We start from the raw sequence: 21,243 nt of genomic DNA, 5'->3' as shown, positions 1-21,243 counted from the left end.
CCAGGAAATGGGCAAAAGTTGAGAAAGTTGGGCGGAGCCTCTGCTGGGTGCCGTGAGGGACCTCCCTTCCGGTGGGGCTCCCTGGGAGAAGAAGCCTTGGGAGGCTGCTTGCCCCCTGGGGGACCTCTCTCTCAGATGAGGCTCCCCTGGGGCTGCGGCCACCCCAGCCTCACCGGCCATGCCAGGGATCTCCTGACTTCCCTCGTCACTCTGCTTCTCCTCCGGCTGGGCTCAGGTAGGATCCTGCGAGGCTGCTGGGGGCTCTCCGCCCTGGGCCTGGCAGACGTGCTGCTGTGGGGCAGGGGAGTGGCTGTGGGAAAGGGGGGACCTGAGCCCAAAGCTTGTCCCCCGCTGAGTTTCACTTTCCCCTTGGTTCTTTCACACAATAAGGGGGCTTCCTTGCCTGACCTTTCTGTCTCTTCTTAACCTACCTAAATGCTGCAGAGAGGGCTCCCACTCTCAGCACACCTCATTTTCCTGCATGTCCTCCCTCTCCCTCTCCTGTTTTCCCGGGTGTTTTCCCATGGGGAACATGGAACATGCTGCGGGGGACGCAGCACGCACCAACTCACGCACAGCTCGCCCTTTGTCACTCACTAACCCTAAATTTACAATGGCAAAATCTCACCTCCTCTCTGTGCCCTTCTCCATTGCCCAGCCCAGCTCAGAGTGGTGGGACCAGGCCAGCCTCTCACTGCCACCGTGGGGCAGGATGTCGTGCTGCCCTGCCACTTGTCCCCTCAACGCGATGCTCGCACCTTGGAGGTCAGGTGGATCCGGGACAGTATCTCTGAGACAGTGCACCACTACCGCAATGGAGAGGACCTGTATGGGGAGCAGATGGAGGCATATGTCGGGAGGACAGAGTTGGTCAGAGATGGTCTCTCTAATGGAAGCCTGGACTTGCGAATCACGGGGCTGAGACCCTCAGATGATGGCCAGTACTTCTGCACTGTGGGAGATGCTCATGCTTATGCCGAAGCCATTGTGGAGCTGGAGGTGTCAGGTTAGTGGCTGGGGTGATGCTGCCAGGGCAGAGTTTACGTGTCCTTTGAATGTTTCAGCTGTTTCACAACGTGAGGCATGTCCATGGATGTGGAGGTAATATTTGGGGAGACAGCTCCCTGGATACTTTTGTCAGTTTTCACTGGTGTCCTTGAAGACAAAAATCATAGAATTGTGAGGGCACTGGGCACGGGCTGCTGAGCAGCACCTTCAGCTGTGTCAGCAATGGAACCAAACAGCACACAGGGGAACTGCAGAGTCCTCTGAGCAGCCGGACGTCTGCTTTACTTTTGCTTTCTGTGCTGGGAGAGACATGAGACGTTGTCAGGAAGTCTCGGGGCTTCTTGAACCAGCACAGCTTGGTGCAGAGACGCTGCCTGGAGGTGCTGAAGCTCAGCACCTGGGTTCACAGGGTGATGTGGGGCCACTGTCATTGTGCAGCCCTGCTCTCTGTTTCTGCCGTTGCCCAGGATGGTCTGGGGGAAGAGTGGGTGAATGTAGTGCCCAGCTCCTGAGCCTGTGGGGACATGGCTGGGCTGGGCTGTGTCTGGCATGGGAGCAGATGGGGTCTTTGCCTTGAAATGAATCTCTCCCCAAGTCAAGCCCCAGCCACGCACTCTTCCCCCAGCCACAGGCGCTGACCCCCACCTCTCCCTGGGGGGCTACGAGGCCGGAGGCGTCCGGGTGCTGTGTCGATCGGCCGGCTGGTACCCGCTGCCGCAGCTGCTGTGGAGGGATGCTCGCGGGCAGCACCTGCCCTCGGTCTCCCAGACACATTCCCAGGACCAGGAGGGGCTCTTTGAAATCAAAGGCACCGTCATCGTGACCGGGAGCGTGGAGGGGCCCTTGTCCTGCGTGGTCAGGAACAGCCGCCTCCAGCAGGAGAGGGAATTTTCCCTTCACATTGCAGGTACAAATGGCACAGCCAGGGTGAGGTGTTCCTGGCCCCTGCACTTGTCCCGACCCAGGAGAAGTCTGGGTCTTGCTTTTCTAATCCCAGGCATGTAAATACAACCCTTTTCTTGGTGCCTTTTCTCAGCTCCATTCTTCCACAACGCACAGCCCTGGAAAGTGGCTCTGGCTCTGGTCCTCGTGCTTTTGGCTGTGTCCATTGGCCTCGGTGTTTATCTCTTTCGAAAGCAAGGTAAGCTGGCAGCACAGGGATGGAGCAGAGGGAGGTGTTCTGCAGGGACCCCCCTGGGTCTGGAGCAAGGGGCCTTGGGTGGGAGGCCAGGGAGCATGGCTGCAGCGTGGGGCTGGTGGCAAGGCGCAGCCACCCTGCACATGTTCCCACCCAGCAACCAAGCTGCTCTGCTCACCACCTGTTCCTCCGCCTTTGCTTTTCAGCGGCACGGATACGAGATCTGGGTGAGTCCTTGCAGTCCCTGCCCCCAGCCCCTGGGGAAGTGGTGTCCCTGCGGGAGGGCCTGGTCTGGGTGTGCTCTGGGGGCTTGTGTGCTGAAGGAATTCGGAGTCTTTGGTTTGTAGCAGTCATTGTTGAGAAACTGACTCCTCTCATCAATGCATTGCTTTTCTATTTCCTTTTTAGACAAACAAGCTGCAGAGCTGGGTGAGTCTCACTCTCCAAACAGAAAAAAAAAAAAAAAAAAAGCATCATAGTGAGAGGTATGGAATCATAAACTGTGACTTATGCTCATATTTTTCTTTCTCTTTAATTTGTAGAGAAACAAGCTGCAGAACTGGGTAAGTCTCCCGGTGCTCAGGCCCAAGGGCAACACCAAGGTGATGTGCAGGGGAGGGTGGGCAGCTGGGACAGAGCAGTCCAGGGCTGGCCCCTCACCCTGCCCACACCCACTGGGCACCAGCCATGGACTGTGACCAGCTCTCCCCTCTCCTTCCAGCATGGAGAAAGTGTCTGCTGCCTCAAAACAGAGGTAGGTGTGCATTGGGTTGCCCTCTGCGGTGCTCCTCCTGCCCCTGGTGGGGCATGTTCAGGTGCCCCATCTCCTCCCCGTGGGGCAGCTCCTGGCCCCGAGCTGGGGAAAGCCTGCCCAGGGCTGAGCTCTGCCCCTGATGGCCTGGCTCCTTCTGTCCCTGCAGTGAAGGTGACCCTGGATCCGGACACGGCTCATCCCCAGCTTGTTGTGTCTCAGGACAACAGCAGTGTGAGACGGGAAAGTGAACTGCAGCAGGTTCCTGACATACCGGAGAGATTTGACTCTTGGTGCTGCGTGCTGGGCCGTGAAGGGTTCAGAGAGGGGAGGCACTGCTGGTTGGTGGAGGTGGAGGGGGAGCAGATAAAGGATTCTTGGTGGGCTATGGGGGTGGCCAGGGCATCTCTGAAGAGAAAGGGGTGGATCGACGCCAGCCCCAAAGAAGGGATCTGGGCTGTGAGGTACTATGAGAGGCAGCTCATGTCTCTCACATGGCCTAACACCCGCTTGTCCCTGTCCCCTATCCCCACCAGGATCTGGGTCTGTCTGGACTGTACCCAGCAGCAGGTGTCTTTTATCAATGCTGACAATGATGTCGAGATCTTCACTTTCACAGCAGCCTCCTTCAATGGGGAGAGCATCCGCCCCTGGTTCTGGCTGGTGTCAAACAGTCTACAGCTGTTCCTCAGGGACAGCAACCCCCAGACCCCGTCCCCAGCCCTGGGGGGCTCCTGCTCTTCTCCAGACACTCCTGCATCACCTCTCCTTGATCCTGCAGGAGCCGCACAGGAATGAGGGGCAGTGGGGACAGGGGCTGCCCCACACTCCTCCCTGCTGCTGGAGGAGGGCTGGGATGCTGCAAGCAGGGACCAGGCCCCTTGCAGCCCCTGGGCTCTGCCCTGCCCGTGACTCCTGTGCTGAGGCACAAGCCCTGCTGGCACCCACGGGTCTCACCCTGCCTCTGAGCCCCAGCGGGCAGCACAGGGGCTGCAGCAGCTCTCCATGCTCCTCTCCCCTCTGCTTGCACTGCTTGCAGACCCCAGGGCAAGGGATGTGGTCACCGTGTGCTGCTGGCCATTGCAGGCCACCTTTGCCTCCTAGTTCAGGGTTGATCTTTGCTCTGTGCCTGTTGCTGATCATGAGCAGCCTGTGGGGGCTCTTTGTTCCCTCCTCTGGAGCACATCAAGGCCCAGCAGCAGCAGGACTGTGGCAAATAAAGTTTTGTACAAGAAGATGGAGTCTGGCAGTGGCATTTCCTGGGTGCTTTGTGTCCTGAGGCCTTGCTGCCTAGGAAGGCATCTTGCAGCAGACCGTCTCCTTGGTGGTGGTCCTGGGAGTCAGAGCCAGGAGGAACCAAAGCTCCAGCTGCCCCCAGTTCCCCAGCTGGTGCCACGAACCCACTTGTCCCAGTTGGGTCATGGCCCTGCCCTGGAGCCACCCAAAGAGCTTACAGCCTCCCATCACACAGGCTCTGCAGAGGTTGTGCCCACAGGAAGCATCACCGGCTCCTGGAAGTCCTCCTGGAAGTCCTCCAAGGTGCTCTCAGCCTTCAGTCCTAGATCACAGAATCAAAGAAAAGCCCCAGTTGGAGGAAACCCAACAGGACCATCCAGTCCATCTCCTGGCCCCACACGAACCACCCAAAAATCAGACCCTGTGCCTGAGAGCCCTCTCCAAATGCTCCTTGAGCTGCAGCAGGCTTGGGGCCATGGCCACGTGCCTGGGGAACCTGTTCCTGTGCCCGACCACCCTCTTGGTGAAGAACCTTTTCCAAACAGCCCACCTGACCCCACCCAGTGGCAGCTCCATGCTGTTCCCTCAAACCCTGTAGCTGTCCCCAGAGAGCAGAGCCCCTCCGCTCCCCTCATCAGGAAGCTGTGGGCCGCCACGAGGCCTCCCCTGCGTCTCCTCTACCCTGGGCTCAACAAGCCAAGCGCCTTCAGCCGCTCCTCACACGCCTTGCCACACATGATGACCTTATCCAGTTCTCTTAGTACGCTGGGATGAATCCCATCAGGCCCTATAGTCCTGAATGCATCTATCTGGAGCACCAAATCCAACACAAATTCGGGGTTTGTTGGGACGTTAGTATTCCTGCAGTCGTTGTCCTCCAGCTCAGGGCACCTGGGATCCCACAGCCCATCATCAGTGTTGAAGGCAAAGAAAGCATTAAACATCTCTGTGAAGTCAATGACCTTAGTTTGAGCATCCCTGTCAAGGAACAGACCAATGTTTTCTCTCATCCTACTTTAGCTGTTAAGATAGTTTAAAAAATTAATAATCCATTTTATTGCCCCGCACAGTACTGTCCAGCTTCAACTCAAACTGAGCTTTGGCCATATGAATTTTCTCTCTACAAAGGCAAACAGCACCTCTGTAGTCCTTCCATAATGCCTAAAATCTCTTCCAGCAGACAGAAACTTTCCTTATTCACCTAAGCTCTAGAAGAAGGTCCCTGCCCATCTGAGCCAACCTTCTGCCATGGCTGCTTTAACAGAGCCGGGAATGGGGCTGGCACTTTGCCTTCAGCACCCTGGGCAAAGGTGGCAACTCTGGGCTCGGCACCCAGCTGTGCCCCATTCCCTGTAGCCTCCGATTCTGCTCAGCTCTGCTCTGCCATCTCTACACGTTGTCCCATTGCTCACAGTTTCATTCCTCTATAGACAGGTGGAGATGAACGAGCTCAGAGAGTGGGTTTCCCTGGAGGTCTGGAGAGGCCCCTCCTGGGGAGAAGCCTCTCATGCTGGCTGAAAGCCCTGCACTGGGCACCCAGCTGCAATGGGATGGTGGTGCCAGCCCTGCAGAGCTCCCCAGACATTGCCCCAGGGGCAGAGCTGTACCAGGAGGGTTATTGCAGCCAGGAACTGGGCAAAGGTTGAGAAAGTTGGGCGCAGCCCTGTGCTTTCTGCAGCTCTGCTGGGTGTTGTAAGTGATCTCCCTCCTGGTGGGGCTCCCTGGGAGGAGAACCCCTGGGGGGCTGTCTGCCCCCCTGGGGACCTCTCTCTGAGATGGGGCTCCCCTGGGGCTGCGGCCACCCCAGCCTCACCGGCCATGCCAGGGGCCTCCTGACTTCCCTCCTCACTCTGCTCCTCCTCCGCCTGGGCTCAGGTAGGATCCTGCGGGGCTGCTGGGGGCTCTCCCACTTGTGCATGCAGACTTGCTGCTGTGGGGCAGGGGGGACGCAAGCCCACAGCTTGGCCCCAGCTGGGTTTCACTTTCACTTGTGTTCTTTCACACAATATGGGTGCTGCCTTGGCTGCCCTCTCTGTGTCTCCTTCACCTGCCTGAATGCTGCAGAGAGGGCTTCCACTCCCAGCACACCTCCTTCTCCTGCATGTCATCCCTCTCCCTTTCCTATTTCTCTGCTAGTCTCCAGTGGGACATGGGGGACCTAGCACGCACCAACTCACGCACAGCTAACCCTTTGTCACTCACTAACCCTAAATTTACGATGGCAAAATTTCACCGCCTCTCTGTGCCCTTCTTCATTGTCCAGCCCAGCTCAGAGTGGAGGGACCAGGCCACCCTGTCACTGCCACCGTGGGGCAGGATGTAGTGCTGCCCTGCCACTTGTCCCCTCAACGCGATGCTCGCAGCTTGGATGTTAGGTGGATCCGGGACCATATCTCTGAGACAGTGCACCACTACCGCAATGGAGAGGACCTGTACAGGGATCAAATGGAGGCATATTCTGGGAGAACAGAGTTGGCCAGAGACGGTCTCTCTGCTGGAAGACTGGACTTGCGAATCACAGGACTGAGACCCTCTGATGATGGCCTGTACGTCTGCACTGTGGAAGATGCTGATGCTTATGAGGAAGCCATTGTGGAGCTGAAGGTGTCAGGTTAGTGGCTGGGGTGATGCTTCCAGGGCAGAGTTTACGTGTCCTTTGAATGTTCCAGCTGTTTCACAGCATAGAGCATGCCCATGGATGTGGAGGTAATATTTGGGGAGACAGCTCCCTGGATATTTTTGTCAGTTTTCACTGGTGTTCTTGAAGACAATAATCATAATATTGTGAGGGCACTGGGCACAGGCTGCTGAGCAGCCCCTTCAGCTGTGTCAGCAATGGGACCAAACAGCACACAGGGAGAATCGCAGAGTCCTCTGAGCAGCCAGACATCTGTTTTACTTTTGCTTTCTGTGCTGGGAGAGACCTGAGACGTTGTCAGGAAGTCTCGAGGCTTCGTGAACCAGGATGGCTTTGTGCAGAGACGCTGCCTGAAAGTCCTGGAACTTGGCACCTGGGTTTACAGGGTGATTTGGGGCCACTGGCATTGTGCAGCCCTGCTCTCTGGGTCCAGCAGTACCAGGGGTGGTTTTGTGGTGAGGGTGAGTGCATGGTCAGAGAGCATCCAGTCAGAGAGCCCCTGGGGCAGTGGTTGTCCTTGGCTGTGCCTGGCATGGGAGCAGATGAGGTCTTTGCCTTGGAACTGAATCCCTCCCCAAGTCAAGCCCCAGACACGAGATCTTCTCCCAGCCACAGGCGCTGACCCCCACCTCTCCCTGGGGGGCTACGAGGCCGGAGGCGTCCGGGTGCTGTGTGGATCGGCCGGTTGGTACCCGCTGCCGCAGCTGCTGTGGAGGGATGCTCGCGGGCAGCACCTGCCCTCGGTCTCCCAGACACATTCCCAGGACCAGGAGGGGCTCTTTGAAATCGAAGGCGCCGTCATCGTGACTGGGAGCGTGGAGGGGCCCTTGTCCTGCGTGGTCAGGAACAGCCACATCCAGCAGGAGAGGGAATTGTCCCTGCACATCTCAGGTACAAATAGCACAGCCAGGGTGAGGTGTTCCTGGCCCCTGCACTTGTCCTGACCCAGGAGAAGTCTGGGTCTTGCTTTTCCACCTATGGCAATGTAAATACAGCCCTTTTCCTGGTGCCTTTTCTCAGCTCCCTTCTTCCACAACGCCCAGCCCTGGATGGTGGCTCTGGCTCTGGTCCTCGTGCTTTTGGCTGTTTTCATTGGCCTCGGTGTTTATCTCTTTCGAAAGCAAGGTAAGCTGGCAGCACAGGGATGGAGCGGAGGGAGGTGTTCTGCAGGGACCCCCCTGGGTGTGGAGCGGGGCTGAGCCCTGGCCCAGGGAGGTGCGTAGGAGGAGGAAGGGAATGTTCTCCTGGGGATGCCAAAGGCCTTAGGATTGTCTTCGGCCTCTGCCTCGGGCAACGAAGGCGAGGGAGAAGGCAAGGGGCCTTGGCTGGGAGGCCAGGGAGCATGGCTGCAGCGTGGGGCTGGTGGCAAGGCGCAGCCACCCTGCACATGTTCCCACCCAGCAACCAAGCTGCTCTGCTCACCACCTGTTCCTCTGCCTTTGCTTTTCAGCAGCACAGAGCCGAGAGCTGGGAGAGTCCTTGCAGTCCCTGCCCCCAGCCCCTGGGGAAGTGGTGTCTGTGTGGGAGGGCCTGGTCTGGGTGGGCTCTGGGGGCTTGTGTGCTGGTGGCTCGGGGGTGCTGCAGGAGCAGCTGGAGCCTGGGGTGGGAGTGGGGAGTGCTGGGGCTGGGGCTGCCCTGGGCACGGGACACGGCCGGGATGGCTGAAAGGAACAGGGATCAAGGTGGGGACGGGGAGCAAGCTGTGAGGCTGCCCCGCTCTGCACTGACGCTTCTGGGACAGGGACGTCCTCCACCCGTCCCCATTCACTTCCCTTTGTGTTTTGGTGGCACGGTGCAGAGAGCTGCACAAGTGTCTGTCCTTACTGCTACAAGTCTTGCAAAAAGCTGGGCCTCCGTCTTTGTTAGTCTGGTCACTACAAGTCTGGGAGCAGGGTGGTCTGTGCCCATGCAAAAGAGCAAAATAATTTGGGGTCTACCCATGGAAGCAGCAATGGCGTGAAAGTCTCTCCACTCTGACCATTCATTTCTTTTACTTTTTATAGCAGCGAAAAAGGATGCAAAGCTGGGTAAGTCTCCTTCCCCAAAGAGAAGGCATTTGGTGTCTTCCCACAGGCATACTGCTCTCTGACCACACATTGTTTTTGTCTTTTTTTCTTTTCCTTTACTTTTACTTTTCCTTTTTCTTTTTTCTTTTCCAGTGAAACAAGCTGCAGAGATAGGTGAGGGTCCATCCCTAACCTGAAAGAATTTTCTGCATAGACAGTGGGTGAGAAGTTTTTTCCCTCTGATCATGCATTCCTTATGCTTTTCTTTTCCAGAGGAAACAGATGCAAGACTGGGTGAGTTTCTCTTCCCCACCCCCACCCCAAATGAAGGAATTGGGGGGTCTTTGATTTGTAGCAGCCATTGATGAGAAACTGACTCCTCTCATCGATTCATTGCTTTTCTATTTTGTTTGTAGATGAACAAGCTGCAGAGCTGGGTAAGTCTCACTCTCCAAACAGAAAAACAAAACAAAACAAAACAAACAGTGGCAAAGTGAGAGCTATGAGCACCACCTGTGGGCTTTGACCAGCTCTCCCCTCTTCTTCCAGCATGGAGAAAGTTTCTGCTGCCTCACTATACAGGTAGGTGTGCATTGGGTTGCCCTCTGAGGTTCTCCTCCTGCGCTTGCTGGGGCATGTTCAGGAGCCAGGAGGTGCCCCATCTCCTGCCCCGTGGGGAAGCTCCTGGCCCCGAGCTGGGGAAAGCCTGCCCAGGGCTGAGCTCTGCCCCTGATGGCCTGGCTCCTTCTGTCCCTGCAGTGAAGGTGACCCTGGATCCGGACACAGCTCATCCTGACCTTGTTGTGTCTCAGGACAACAAGAGTGTGAGACAGGAAAAGCAACAGCCGCAGGTGCCTGACACACCAGAGAGATTTGACAATCGCTCCTGCTTGCTGGGCCGTGAAGAGTTCAGAGAGGGGAGGCACTGCTGGTTGGTGGAGGGGGAGGGGGAGAGGGGAGAGTATTCTTGCTGGGCTGTGGGGGTGGCTAGGGCATCGGTGAAGAGAAAAGGGTGGATCGACATGAGCCCTAAAGAAGGGATCTGGGCTGTGCAATACTATGAGGGGCACCTCACATCTCTCACATCTCCTCCCACCCCCTTGTCCCTGTCCCCTATCCCCACGAGGATCTGGGTCTGTCTGGACTGTACCCAGCAGCAGGTGTCTTTCATCAACGGTGACAATGGGGTTGAGATCTTCACTTTCACAGCAGCCTCCTTCAATGGGGAGAGCATCCGCCCCTGGTTCTGGCTGGTGCCAGGCAGCGTCCAGCTATGCCTCAGGGACAGCACCCCCCAGACCCTGTCCCCAGCCCTGGGGGGCTCCTGCCCTTCTCCAGACACTCCTGCATCACCTCTCCTTGGTCCTGCAGGAGCAGCACCACAGGAATGAGGGGCAGTGGGGCCAGGGACTGCTCTGCATTCCTCCCTGCTGCTGGAGGAGGGCTGGGATGCTGCAATCAGGGGCCAGGCCCCTTGCAGCCCCTGGGCTCTGCCCTGCACGCGGCTCCTGTGCTGGGGCACAAGCCCTGCTGGCACCCACGGCTCTCACCCTGCCTCTGAGCCCCAGCGGGCAGCACAGGGGATGCAGCAGCTCTCCACGCTCCTCTCCCCTCTGCTTGCAGACCCCAGGGCAAGGGATGTGGTCGCTGTGTGCTGCTGGCCACTGCAGGCCACCTTTGCCTCCTAGTTCAGGGTTGATCCTTGCTCTGTGCCTGGTGCTGAGCATGATCAGCCTGTGGGGGCTCTTTGTTCCCTCCTCTGGAGCACATCTATGCAAGATGCAGCAGCAGGACTGTGGCAAATAAAGTTTTGCTCAGGAAGATGGAGTCTGGCAGTGGCATTTCTTGGGTGCTTTGTGTCCTGAGGCTTTGCTGCCTGGGAAGGCGTCTTGCAGCAGACCGTCTCCTCACACGCCTTGCCCTGCAGAGCCTTCACCGTCCTCGTAGCCCTCCCTTGGAGGCTCTCGCACAGTTTCACGCCCTTCGTCTGCTGCGGTGCCCACAGCTGCACGCAGTGCTCAAGGCGAGGCCGCAGCAGGCCGAGCAGAGCAGGACGATCCCTTCCCTCGGCCGGCCAGCAGTGCCCTGCCTGAAGCACCCCAGGGCACGCTTGGCCCTTTGCGGTCCCATGGCATGGCCCCCACCCTCTTACTCCTCTTGGTGAGACTCTGTAGGAGTGCCTGAGCCTCTGCCCCGTGCCCAGAACACTGCAGAGACACCAGTGGGGCTTGTGGAGCATCTTTATCGTCAGCACCACAGCACCAGGTCTGAGATGTGGTCAACTGGGAGCCGCCAGTGCCGTGAGGTGTCCGTCTGGGGGTCCTCAGATGCTGCCTGGGGAAGGGGGGAACACACAGGGTGAGAGATGGGGTGATTTGCCCCTCGCCGATGGGGACGGGGATGGGGACACCGTTACCTGCGGGGTAGTTGTCTCCAGGGAGGGGAGTGTAACCTGCGGGGGGGAGAAGAGGAGTGAGCAGAGTCCTCATCACCCTTAACCACGGCCCCAGCTCTCCCTGGAACTCACCCGGGGCAGGAGGCCTGGCCCTGAAGCAGTAGACACCGGCGAGAAAGAAGCCAAGTCCCAGCACCATCAGCATGGTGGACACCGCCACCAGTATCGTCACCTCCGGCATCAGTCCGAGACCTATGGGGACACGGCCAAGTGAGTGGCAGCAAGGAGCCAAGGCCGCCGGCCTCTGGGTGCGGTCCTGCACCTCTCCACTCACTCCAGTCCTCCACGAGAGGCTCCTGCAGGCTGACGTGCTGCACTGAGCACGTGTAGGTGTCGCCTGCCACCGGGGCCACCAGCAGGGACACCTGCGTCTGGTAGGTCCAGTCGCCGTTGGGGATGGCCGAGATGGGGTTGTAGTCATCAGGCTCCACGATGTCCCCGTTGTGCAGCCAGATGACGGTCACCTCGGGGGGGTAGAAGCCCCAGATGTAGCAGCTGAGGCGCACGGGCACACGGGCGTTCCCTGTTTCCACGGGGATGATGCGGACTTGGGGCTGCGCTGGAGCAGGGATGGGGATGGGGTCAGTGGTGGGTAAGCCCCTTTTTCCTGCTCTGTGCAATGTCCCCACGCAATGTTGTGCAATGTTCCCGTGCAATGCTCCTGTGCAATGCTCCCATGCAAAGCTCCACGCAACTTCCCCATGCCGCTTCCCTATGCAACGCCCTGTGCAAGCTCTAGGCATTGTCCCGTGTGATATCACGTGTAACATCCCCATGTGATGCCCTGTGCAACGTCCTCACGCAATGCTGTGCAATGCTCCCATGCAAAGCTCCACGCAACTTCCCCATGCCACTTCCCTATGCAACGCTCTGTGCAAGCTCTAGGAAGTCACTGTCCTCGACCTCAGGGCAACTGGAGTCCCACAGCCCATCATCAGTGTTGAAGGCAAAGAAAGCATTAAACATCTCTGTGAAGTCGATGACCCTGTTGGACCATCCCCATCAAGTAACAGACCAATGTTTTGTCTCATCCTACTTTAGCTGTTAAGATAGTTTAAAAAAATAATAATCCATTTTATTGCCCCGCACAGTACTGTCCAGCTTTACCTCAAATTGAGCTTTGGCCGTATGACTTTTCTCCCTACAAAGGCAAACAGTACCTCTGTAGTCCTTCCATACTGCCTGACCTCGCCTCCAGCAAACAGGAACTTTCCTCATCTACCTAAGCTCTAGAAGAAGCTTGCCCTGCAGCCAACCTTCTGCCATGGCTGCTTTACTGCAACCAGGAGTGGGGCTGGCACTTTGCCTTCAGCACCCTGGGCAAAGAGTGACAGCTCTGGGCTCAGCAACCAGCTGTGCCCCATTCCCTGCAGCCTCCGATCCTTCTCATCTCTTCACTGATACCTCCCCAAATTGTCCCGTTCCTTATGTTTGATTCCTCCTTGGATGGGTGGAGATGAATGAGCTCAGACACTGGGTTTCCCTGGAGGTCTGGATAGGCCCCTCCTTGGGACAAGCCCCTCGTGATGGGTGAAGACCCTGGACTGGGCACCCAGCTGCAATGGGATGGTGGTGCCAGACCTGCAGAGCTCCCCAGACATTGCCCTAGGGGCAGAGCTGCCCCGGGAAGGTTATTGCAGCCAGGAAATGGGCAAAAGTTGAGAAAGTTGGGCAGAGGCGTGTACTTCCTGCAGCTCTGCTGGGAGCCGTGAGGGACTTCCCTCCTGGTGGGGCTCCCTGGGAGAAGAAACCCTGGGAGGCTGCTTGCCCCCTGGGGGACCTATCTCTGAGATGGGGCTCCCCTGGGGCTGCAGCCACCCCAGCCTCACTGGCCATGCCAGGGACCTCCTGACTTCCCTCGTCACTCTGCTCCTCCTCCGGCTGGGCTCAGGTAGGATCCTGAGGGGCTGCTGGGGGCTCTCCGCTCTGGGCCTTGCAGACGTGCTGCCGTGGGACAGGGGAGTGGCTGTGGGAAAGGGGGGACCCGAGCCCAGAGCTTGTCCCCCACTGAGTTTCACTTTCCCCTTGGTTCTTTCACACAATACGGGGGCTTCCTTGCCTGACCTTTCTGGCTCTTCTTAACCTACCTAAATGCTGCAGAGAGGGCTCCTACTCTCAGCACACCTCATTTTCCTGCACGTCCTCCCTCTCCCTCTCCTGTTTTCCCGGGTGTTTTCCCATGGGGAACATGGAACATGCTGCGGGGGACGCAGCATGCACCAGCTCACACACAGCTCACCCTTTGTCACTCACTAACCCTAAATTTACAATGGCAATATCTTACCTCCTCTCTGTGCCCTTCTCCATTGCCCAGCCCAGCTCAGAGTGGTGGGACCAGGCCAGCCTCTCACTGCCACCGTGGGGCAGGATGTCGTGCTGCCCTGCCACTTGTCCCCTCAACGCGATGCTCGCAGCTTGGACGTCAGGTGGATGCGGGACCATATCTCTGAGACAGTGCACCACTACCGCAATGGAGAGGACCTGTACGGGGAGCAGATGGGGGCATATGTCGGGAGGACAGAGTTGGTCAGAGATGGTCTCTCTGCTGGAAGCCTGGACTTGCGAATCACAGGACTGAGACCCTCTGATGATGGCCAGTACTTCTGCACTGTGAAAAATGCTGATGCTTATGATGAAGCAATGGTGGATCTGGAGGTGTCAGGTTAGTGGTTGGGGTGATGGATCCAGGGCAGAGTTTACGTGTCCTTTGAATGTTTCAGCTGTTTCACAGCATGGAGCATACCTATAGATGTGGAGGTACTATCTAGGGAGAGAGCTCCCTGGATATTTTTGTCAGTTTTCACTGGTGTCCTTGAAGACAATAATCATAGAATTGTGAGGGCACTGGGCACAGGCTGCTGAGCAGCACCTTCAGCTGTGTCAGCAATGGAACCAAACAGCACACAGGGAGAACTGCAGAGTCCTCTGAGCAGCCGGGCATCTGCGTTACTTTTGCTTTCTGTGCTGGGGGAGACCTGACATGTTGTCAGGAAGTCTTGGGGCTTCTTGAACCAGCACAGCTTGGTGCAGAGACGCTGCCTGGAGGTGCTGAAGCTCAGCACCTGGGTTCACAGGGAGATTTGGGGACACTGGCATTGTGCAGCCCTGCTCTCTGTTTCTGCCGTTGCCCAGGATGGTCTGGGGGAAGAGTGGGTGAATGTAGTGCCCAGCTCCTGAGCCTGTGGGGACATGGCTGGGCTGGGCTGTGTCTGGCATGGGAGCAGATGTGGGGTCACTGTCACTGTGCAGCCCTGCTCTCTGGGTCCAGCACATGTCAGGCTGCTTTTGGATGAGGGTGGGTGCATGGAATATCCAGTCCCTAGCCTCTGCGGCCGTGGCTAGGCTTTGCTGTGTCTGGCGCAAAGATGTTGCCTGGAGGTGCTGAAGCTCGGCACCTGGGTTTACAGGGTGATTTGGGGCCACTGGCTTTGTGCAGCCCTGCTCTCTGTTTCTGCCATTGCCCAGGATGGTCTGGGGTGAGGGTCAGTGCATGTAGTGCCCAGGCCCTGAGCCCCTGGGAACATGGCTGCGCTGGGCTGTGTCTGGCATGGGGACAGATGGGGTTTAGCCTTGGAACTGAATCCCTCCCCAAGTCAAGCACCAGACATGAGATCTTCCCCCAGCTACAGGCGCTGACCCCCACCTCTCCCTGGGGGGCTACGAGGCCGGAGGCGTCCGGGTGCTGTGTGGATCGGCCGGCTGGTACCCGCTGCCGCAGCTGCTGTGGAGGGATGCTCATGGGCAGCACCTGCCCTCGGTCTCCCAGACACATTCCCAGGACCAGGAGGGGCTCTTTGAAATCGAAGGCGCCGTCATCGTGACCGGGAGCGTGGAGGGGCCCTTGTCCTGCGTGGTCAGGAACAGCCGCCTCCAGCAGGAGTGGAAATTTTCCCTGCACATCTCAGGTACAAATGGCACAGCCAGGGTGAGGTGTTCCTGGCCCCTGCACTTGTCCTGACCCAGGAGAAGTCTGGGTCTTGCTCTTCCACCTGCGGGCATGGAAATGTAACCCTTTTCCTGGTGCCTTTTCTCAGCTCCCTTCTTCCACAACGCCCAGCCCTGGATGGTGGCTCTGGCTCTGGTCCTCGTGCTATCGGCTGTGTCCATTGGCCTCGGTGTTTATCTCTTTCGAAAGCAAGGTAAGCTGGCAGCGCAGGGATGGAGCGGGGGGAGGTGTTCTGCAGGGACCCCCCTGGGTCTGGAGCAAGGGGCCTTGGCTGGGAGGCCAGGGAGCATGGCTGCAGCGTGGGGCTGGTGGCAAGGCGCACCCCCCCTGCACATGTTCCCACCCAGCAACCAAGCTGCTCTGCTCACCACCTGTTCCTCCGCCTTTGCTTTTTAGCGGCACAGAGCCGAGAGCTGGGTGAGTCCTTGCAGTCCCTGCCCCCAGCCCCTGGGGAAGTGGTGTCCCTGCGGGAGGGCCTGGTCTGGGTGTGCTCTGGGGGCTTGTGTGCTGAAGGAATTCGGAGTCTTTGGTTTGTAGCAGTCGTTGAGAAACTGACTCCTCTCATCAATGCATTGCTTTTCTATTTCCTTTTTAGGCAAACAAGCTGCAGAGCTGGGTGAGTCTCACTCTCCAAACAGAAAAAAAAAAAAAAAAGCATCATAGTGAGAGGTATGGAATCATAAACTGTGCCTTATACTCATATTTTCCTTTTCTCTTTAATTTGTAGAGAAACAAGCTGCAGAGCTGGGTAAGTCTCCCGGTGCTCAGGCCCAAGGGCAACACCAAGGCGATGTGCAGGGGAGGGTGGGCAGCTGGGACAGAGCAGCCCAGGGCTGGCCCCTCACCCTGCCCACACCCACTGGGCACCAGCAATGGGCTGTGACCAGCTCTCCCCTCTCCTTCCAGCATGGAGAAGGTGTCTGCTGCCTCAAAATCGAGGTAGGTGTGCACTGGGTTGCCCTCTGAGGTGCTTCTCCTGCCCTTGCTGGGGCATGTTCAGGAGCCAAGAGGTGCCCCATCTCTTGCCCCGTGGGGCAGCTCCTGGCCCCGAGCTGGGGAAAGCCTGCCCAGGGCTGAGCTCTGCGCCTGATGGCCTGGCTCCTTCTGTCCCTGCAGTGAAGGTGACCCTGGATCCGGACACAGCTCATCCCCACCTTGTTGTGTCTCAGAACAACAGCAGTGTGAGATGGGAAAGTGAATGGCAGCAGGTGCCTGACACACCAGAGAGATTTGACTCTTGGTGCTGTGTGCTGAGCCTTGAGGAGTTCAAAGACGGGACGCACTTCTGGGAGGTGGAGGTAGAAGTCAAGGAAAAGGCAGGAAAGAGTGCACGGTGGGCTGTAGGGGTGGCCAGGGCATCTGTGAAGAGGAAGGGGTGGTATAAAATAATCCCTGAAGAAGGGATCTGGGCTGTGCAATACTATGAGGGGCACCTCACATGTCTCACATCTCCTCCCACTCCCTTGTCCCTGTCCCATGTTCCCACAAGGATTTGGGTCTGTCTGAACTGTACCCAGGGGCAGGTGTCTTTTATCAACGCTGACAATGGGGTCAAGATCTTCACTTTCACAGCAGCCTTCTTCAATGGGGAAAGCATCCGCCCCTGGTTCCTGTTGTGGACTCAAGGAACTAAGCTGTGCCTCAGGGACAGCACCCCCCAGACACTGTCCCCAGCCCTGGGGGGCTCCTGCCCTTCTCCAGACACTCCTGCATCACCTCTCCTTGATGCTGCAGGAGCATCACAGGAATGAGGGGCATTGGGGCCAGGGGCTGCCCTGTGTTCCTCCCTGCTGCTGGAGGAGGGCTGGGATGCTGCAAGCAGGGGCCAGGCCCCTTGCAGCCCCTGGGCTCTGCCCTGCATGTGGCTCCTGTGCTGGGGCACAAGCCCTGCTGGCACGCACGGGTCTCACCCTGCCTCTGAGCCCCAGCGGGCAGCACAGGGGCTGCAGCAGCTCTCCATGCTCCTCTCCCCTCTGCTTGCAGACCCCAGGGCAAGGGATGTGGTCACCGTGTGCTGCTGGCCATTGCAGGCCACCTCTGCCTCCTAGTTTGGGGTTGATCTTTGCTCTGTGCCTGGTGCTGAGCATGAGCAGCCTGTGGGGGCTCTTTGTTCCCTCCTCTGGAGCATATCTATGCAAGATGCAGCAGCAGCAGGACTGTGTCAAATAAAGTTTTGTACAGGAAGATGGAGTCTGGCAGTGACATTTCCTGGGTGCTTTCTGTTCTGAGGCTTTGCTGCCTGGGAAGGCGTCTTGCAGCAGGCCATCTCCTTGGTGCATCTCCTCTGCTCTGGGCTCAACAAGCCAAGCGCTTTCAGCCGCTCCTCACACGCCTTGCCCTGCAGAGCCTTTGCCGTCCTCGTAGCCCTCCCTTGGAGGCTCTCGCACAGTTTCACACCCTTCGTCTGCTGCGGTGCCCACAGCTGCACGTAGTGCTCTAGGCAAGGCCGCAGCAGGCCGAGCAGAGCGGGACGAGAGAACTGGCCCTAAAACGGAGCCCTGGAGATCCCCACTAGTGACTGGATGCAAGCCTAATGTGACTTCATTTACTCTAATCCTTTGAGCCTGACACGTATGCCGATTGTTCACCCACCATATTTTGCATTTAAATACCACAAAGGGGCAACTGGACCATGCTGGGGTGGGCTAGAATCACACTGGGAGCAACTGGGAACTTCTTAGACCACGCTGAGGGTAACTGAGATCACGCTGGGGTCAACTGGGATGACAGTTAAGTCATCTGGGATTGACTGGGAGTGAAGTTGGAGCAACTGGGACCATGCTGGGGTCAAGCTGGGCATATCTGGGTCCATATTGTGGGTAGCTGGGACCATGGTGGGGCAAGTTGGGAGCAACTGGGACCTACTGGAGGCAACTGAGAGCACTGTGGGGTGAATAGGGAGCAACTGGGACCACAGTGTGAACAATGGGGAACCACTAGGACGTGCTGGGGACAGCTGGGAGCAACTGGGACCATATTGGGGGGCCATCTGGGAGCGTTTGGGACCATGCTGAGGCCACCTGGAACCATTTTGCAGGCAGGTGGATCGTTGGTGGGGGCATCTGGGATATACCGGGATCACACTGGAGCCAGCTTGGGCCGCCTGGGACCACACTGTGTCCTACTGGGATCAAAAAGGGTGCCACCTGATGTGACGCTGGGGTCAACTGGGAGGGTAATTGGTGCCAACTGGGACCATTTTGGGGCCAACTGGGAGCATTTGGGACCTTACTGGGGCATAGTGGGGGCATAGTGGGGATCATACTGGGGCCAACTGGGAGCAACTGGGATCCACTGGGAGTACGTGGGGCCAGAACCGTGGCCCCCCGAGCTGTACCGGCCCCTTGAGCCCCCAGCCAATGGAGCAGCGCCATTGCGGGGGGGGGGGATGCAAATTTATGCAAACGAGCTGCGGTCCTCCGAGATACCATCGAGACGAGTCCTCCGGTGGACACAGAGCGGCTCTGCCCCGCCGGATGTGACGTCCCCGCTTCGCGGCGGGAGCTTTGAACGGGGAGGCGGCGGCGGCGGCGGTGGCGGTGGCGGAGGGGGTCCCAGCGTGACGTCACCACGCCCCCCCCCGGTTATGCCGCGCCCCAAGGACCGCAGCCCCCGGCGCCGCGGCCCCCCCCCGGTCTCCCCCCGGCCCTCCCCTAGGCGGCCGCGGGCGCCTTCGCCCCCGCGCCGTGAGTGCGACCCCCCCCCCCCACGGTGTCACCGATGACCCCCCCCCCCCCCCGCTTCGTTGTGACCCCCCCACCCCCGGTTTTCGTCTCCTCTCGTAGGGCGGCGGCGGTACCGGCCGGGCCAGCTGGCGTTGAGGGAGATCCGCAAGTATCAGAGCACCACCAACCTGCTGCTGCGCCGCCAGCCCTTCTGCCGTGTGGTGAGAGACCCCCCCCCACCGGGACACCCCCCCCACCCCACCGGGACAACCCCCCCGGGATCCCCGAACCACTCCCAGGAAGCCCAAACCCCCCCCCCCGGGACCCCCGAATCCCCCCGGGAACCCCCCCCCGGGAACCCCCCCCGGGACCCCTGAGCCCCCCCCCCGGGACAACTCCCCCGAATCCCCGACCCCCCCCTCGGGAACCCCCCCAAACCAGCCCAGGGAGACCCCCCCCGGCATCCCCAAACGACCCCCGAGAAGTCTCCCGGGACCCCCCCAGTCCCCCCTGACACCCCCAAATATTCCTCGGGACCTCTCCCCAACACCCCCGAACTATCCCCGGGACCCCCCCGGGACCCCCGAACCACCCCTGGGACCCCCAATTCCCCCCTGACACCCCCAAAATCTTCCCTGGAAGACCCCTGAACCCCCAAACCACCCCCGGGACACCCTACCTCGGGACACCCCCCGGGATCCCTAAACGACCCCCAAAAAGTCTCCCGGGACCCCCAAGCCCCCCTGACACCCCCAAATCTTCCTTGGGTCCCCCCCCTGAGACCCCTGAACCACCCCTGGGACCCCCCCAGGACCGTCCTGGGACCCCCAAACCACCCCTGGGAACCCCGACCCCCCCCGGGACCACCCTGACACCCCCAACCCCCCCCCGGGACCCCCAAATCTTCCCTGGGACCCCCCCGGGTCCCCCAAACCCCTCCCTCCCAGCCCCCCCCTGTTGGGATCCCCCCCCCGACACCCCCAAACTGGGACCTCAAGTCCCCCTCCAACCCCCCCCCCACCCATGGACCCCCTCCCAGGTCCCCCCAAACCAGCCCCTCCCAGCCCCTCAGCACCTCCCCCCCTCCTCCGGACCCTCTTGAGTCCCCCCTGTGCCCCCCCCTGCGTCCTTGTCCCCCCCCCCCCCCAAATGTCCTTGTCACATCCCCTGACCCCCCCCAAGTGACGCAGTGGCCTTGTCTGAGACAGGATCCACCCCCCACGTCCTTGTGCCCCCCCCCCCCCGCGTCCTTGTCACCCCCCCCATCCATGGCACTTCATTTGTCACTGTCCCATGTCCCCCCCCCCCCTAAAAAAAAATATACCTGTCCCCATGTCCCTACGTGGTGACACCCCCAGGGCAATATCCCCATCCCTGGGGTGTCCCAGGTCCCCCCTCCATGTCCCCGTGCCCCCCCACGGTGTCCCCGTGCCCCCCCCCGTGTCCCCATGCCCCCCCCCTGCTGTCCCCCTGTCCCCAGGTGCGGGAGATCTGCCTGCTCTTCACGCGGGGGGTGGACTACCAATGGCAAGCCATGGCACTGCTGGCCCTACAAGAGGTGGGGGGGGCAAAGGGGGGGGTCACCCTTCAACTTTGGGTGCTGGGGGGGGGCACCTCTGGGCCATTTTGGGGGTGTCTTTCACTTTGGGGGGTGGTGATGTGGGGGTGCCTAATGGGTTTGGGGGGGTCCTGCTGCTGAGGGGGGTGTCAGGCACCCATTAGGGTTGGGGGGGGGGGCTGTAAGCCCCCTAAATTTGCTCCTTTCCCATGCTTTTGTGGTTTTTTTTTTGGGGGGGGGGTGGCTTCTGGGGTGCATTGAACGTGGGGGGGGGGGTTGTACCCCTTGGGTGTGCCCCTGAGGGGAGAGGGGGGACAATTCTTGCGAGGGGGGTGTATTGAAGGAGGAAGGGGGTATCCAGGGTGGCGTGGGGATATTGGGGGGGGCACCCCCTGATGCCCCCCCCCCCCCAAAAAAAAAAGGCGGCGGAGGCTTTCTTGGTGCGCCTGCTGGAGGACGCCTACCTGTGCTCGCTGCACGCCCGCCGGGTCACCCTGTACCCCAAGGACCTACAGCTGGCCCGGCGCCTGCGGGGGCTGGATGGGGGGGGGATCTAAGCGCGTGTCTCCCCCCACCCCCCCACCCCATAGACCCCCCCCTCCCTCTTTAATAAAGGAACAATCCCCCTTTTTTCATAACCCGCTTCCCCCCCCCGTCTTAAATGGGTGGCTGGGTCCTGCTCAAGGGCACCTGGGGGGGGGGGGGGGCACCCGAGTGTGATTTGGGGGGGGGGGGCACCCAAGTATGGTTTGGGGGTGGGGGGGTGTCCACGGCAGCACCCCCATCATGGGAAGGGTTTTTTTGGGGGGGGGTGAGCAGCCCAAAGTTGTATTTTTTGGGGG

The 21,243-nt window shown here is 59.4% G+C and overlaps 5 protein-coding genes across 5 annotated transcripts; 4 read left to right on the top strand and 1 right to left on the bottom strand.

The window, feature by feature from the left end:
* The first annotated feature begins 17 nt into the window (after window positions 1-17).
* LOC119713038 (butyrophilin subfamily 1 member A1) lies at window positions 18-4,147 on the top strand. The gene is made up of 9 exons (XM_072024828.1): window positions 18-235; window positions 659-1,006; window positions 1,634-1,915; window positions 2,045-2,149; window positions 2,353-2,373; window positions 2,555-2,575; window positions 2,689-2,709; window positions 2,868-2,900; window positions 3,067-4,147. The coding sequence occupies exons 1-9, from the start codon at window positions 136-138 to the stop codon at window positions 3,693-3,695; spliced, it is 1,560 nt and encodes a 519-aa protein (XP_071880929.1). The 5' UTR covers window positions 18-135; the 3' UTR covers window positions 3,696-4,147.
* Window positions 4,148-5,760: 1,613 nt separating this feature from the next.
* On the top strand, window positions 5,761-10,598 carry LOC106020611 (butyrophilin subfamily 1 member A1-like). Its single transcript, XM_072024733.1, has 11 exons — window positions 5,761-6,008; window positions 6,397-6,744; window positions 7,381-7,662; window positions 7,792-7,896; window positions 8,222-8,310; window positions 8,735-8,798; window positions 8,931-8,951; window positions 9,051-9,071; window positions 9,194-9,214; window positions 9,327-9,359; window positions 9,537-10,598. The coding sequence occupies exons 1-11, from the start codon at window positions 5,909-5,911 to the stop codon at window positions 10,166-10,168; spliced, it is 1,716 nt and encodes a 571-aa protein (XP_071880834.1). The 5' UTR covers window positions 5,761-5,908; the 3' UTR covers window positions 10,169-10,598.
* Window positions 10,599-11,100: 502 nt separating this feature from the next.
* LOC113845396 (HLA class II histocompatibility antigen, DM beta chain-like) lies at window positions 11,101-12,922 on the bottom strand (the record flags this gene model as incomplete). Its single annotated transcript, XM_072024732.1, has 5 exons — window positions 11,101-11,111; window positions 11,194-11,229; window positions 11,305-11,424; window positions 11,507-11,791; window positions 12,637-12,922. Coding segments are annotated over 5 exons (738 nt in total), but the record flags the coding sequence as incomplete, so codon positions are not given.
* Window positions 12,905-17,362, top strand: LOC119718666 (butyrophilin subfamily 1 member A1). Its single transcript, XM_038187818.2, has 8 exons — window positions 12,905-13,123; window positions 13,547-13,894; window positions 14,856-15,137; window positions 15,267-15,371; window positions 15,774-15,794; window positions 15,906-15,926; window positions 16,085-16,117; window positions 16,295-17,362. The coding sequence occupies exons 1-8, from the start codon at window positions 13,024-13,026 to the stop codon at window positions 16,927-16,929; spliced, it is 1,545 nt and encodes a 514-aa protein (XP_038043746.2). The 5' UTR covers window positions 12,905-13,023; the 3' UTR covers window positions 16,930-17,362.
* A 1,189-nt stretch (window positions 17,363-18,551) lies between these two features.
* CENPA (centromere protein A) lies at window positions 18,552-21,039 on the top strand. The gene is made up of 4 exons (XM_038187986.2): window positions 18,552-18,864; window positions 18,964-19,064; window positions 20,324-20,401; window positions 20,824-21,039. The coding sequence occupies exons 1-4, from the start codon at window positions 18,567-18,569 to the stop codon at window positions 20,956-20,958; spliced, it is 612 nt and encodes a 203-aa protein (XP_038043914.2). The 5' UTR covers window positions 18,552-18,566; the 3' UTR covers window positions 20,959-21,039.
* The last annotated feature ends 204 nt before the right edge of the window (window positions 21,040-21,243 follow it).

Source organism: Anas platyrhynchos, chromosome 17 (genome assembly GCF_047663525.1).
Source record: "Anas platyrhynchos isolate ZD024472 breed Pekin duck chromosome 17, IASCAAS_PekinDuck_T2T, whole genome shotgun sequence".
NCBI classification, from domain to species: Eukaryota; Metazoa; Chordata; class Aves; order Anseriformes; family Anatidae; genus Anas; species Anas platyrhynchos.
The sequence above is the reverse complement of the archived record's forward strand: the minus strand, read 5'-3'. Positions and strand labels throughout refer to the sequence as shown.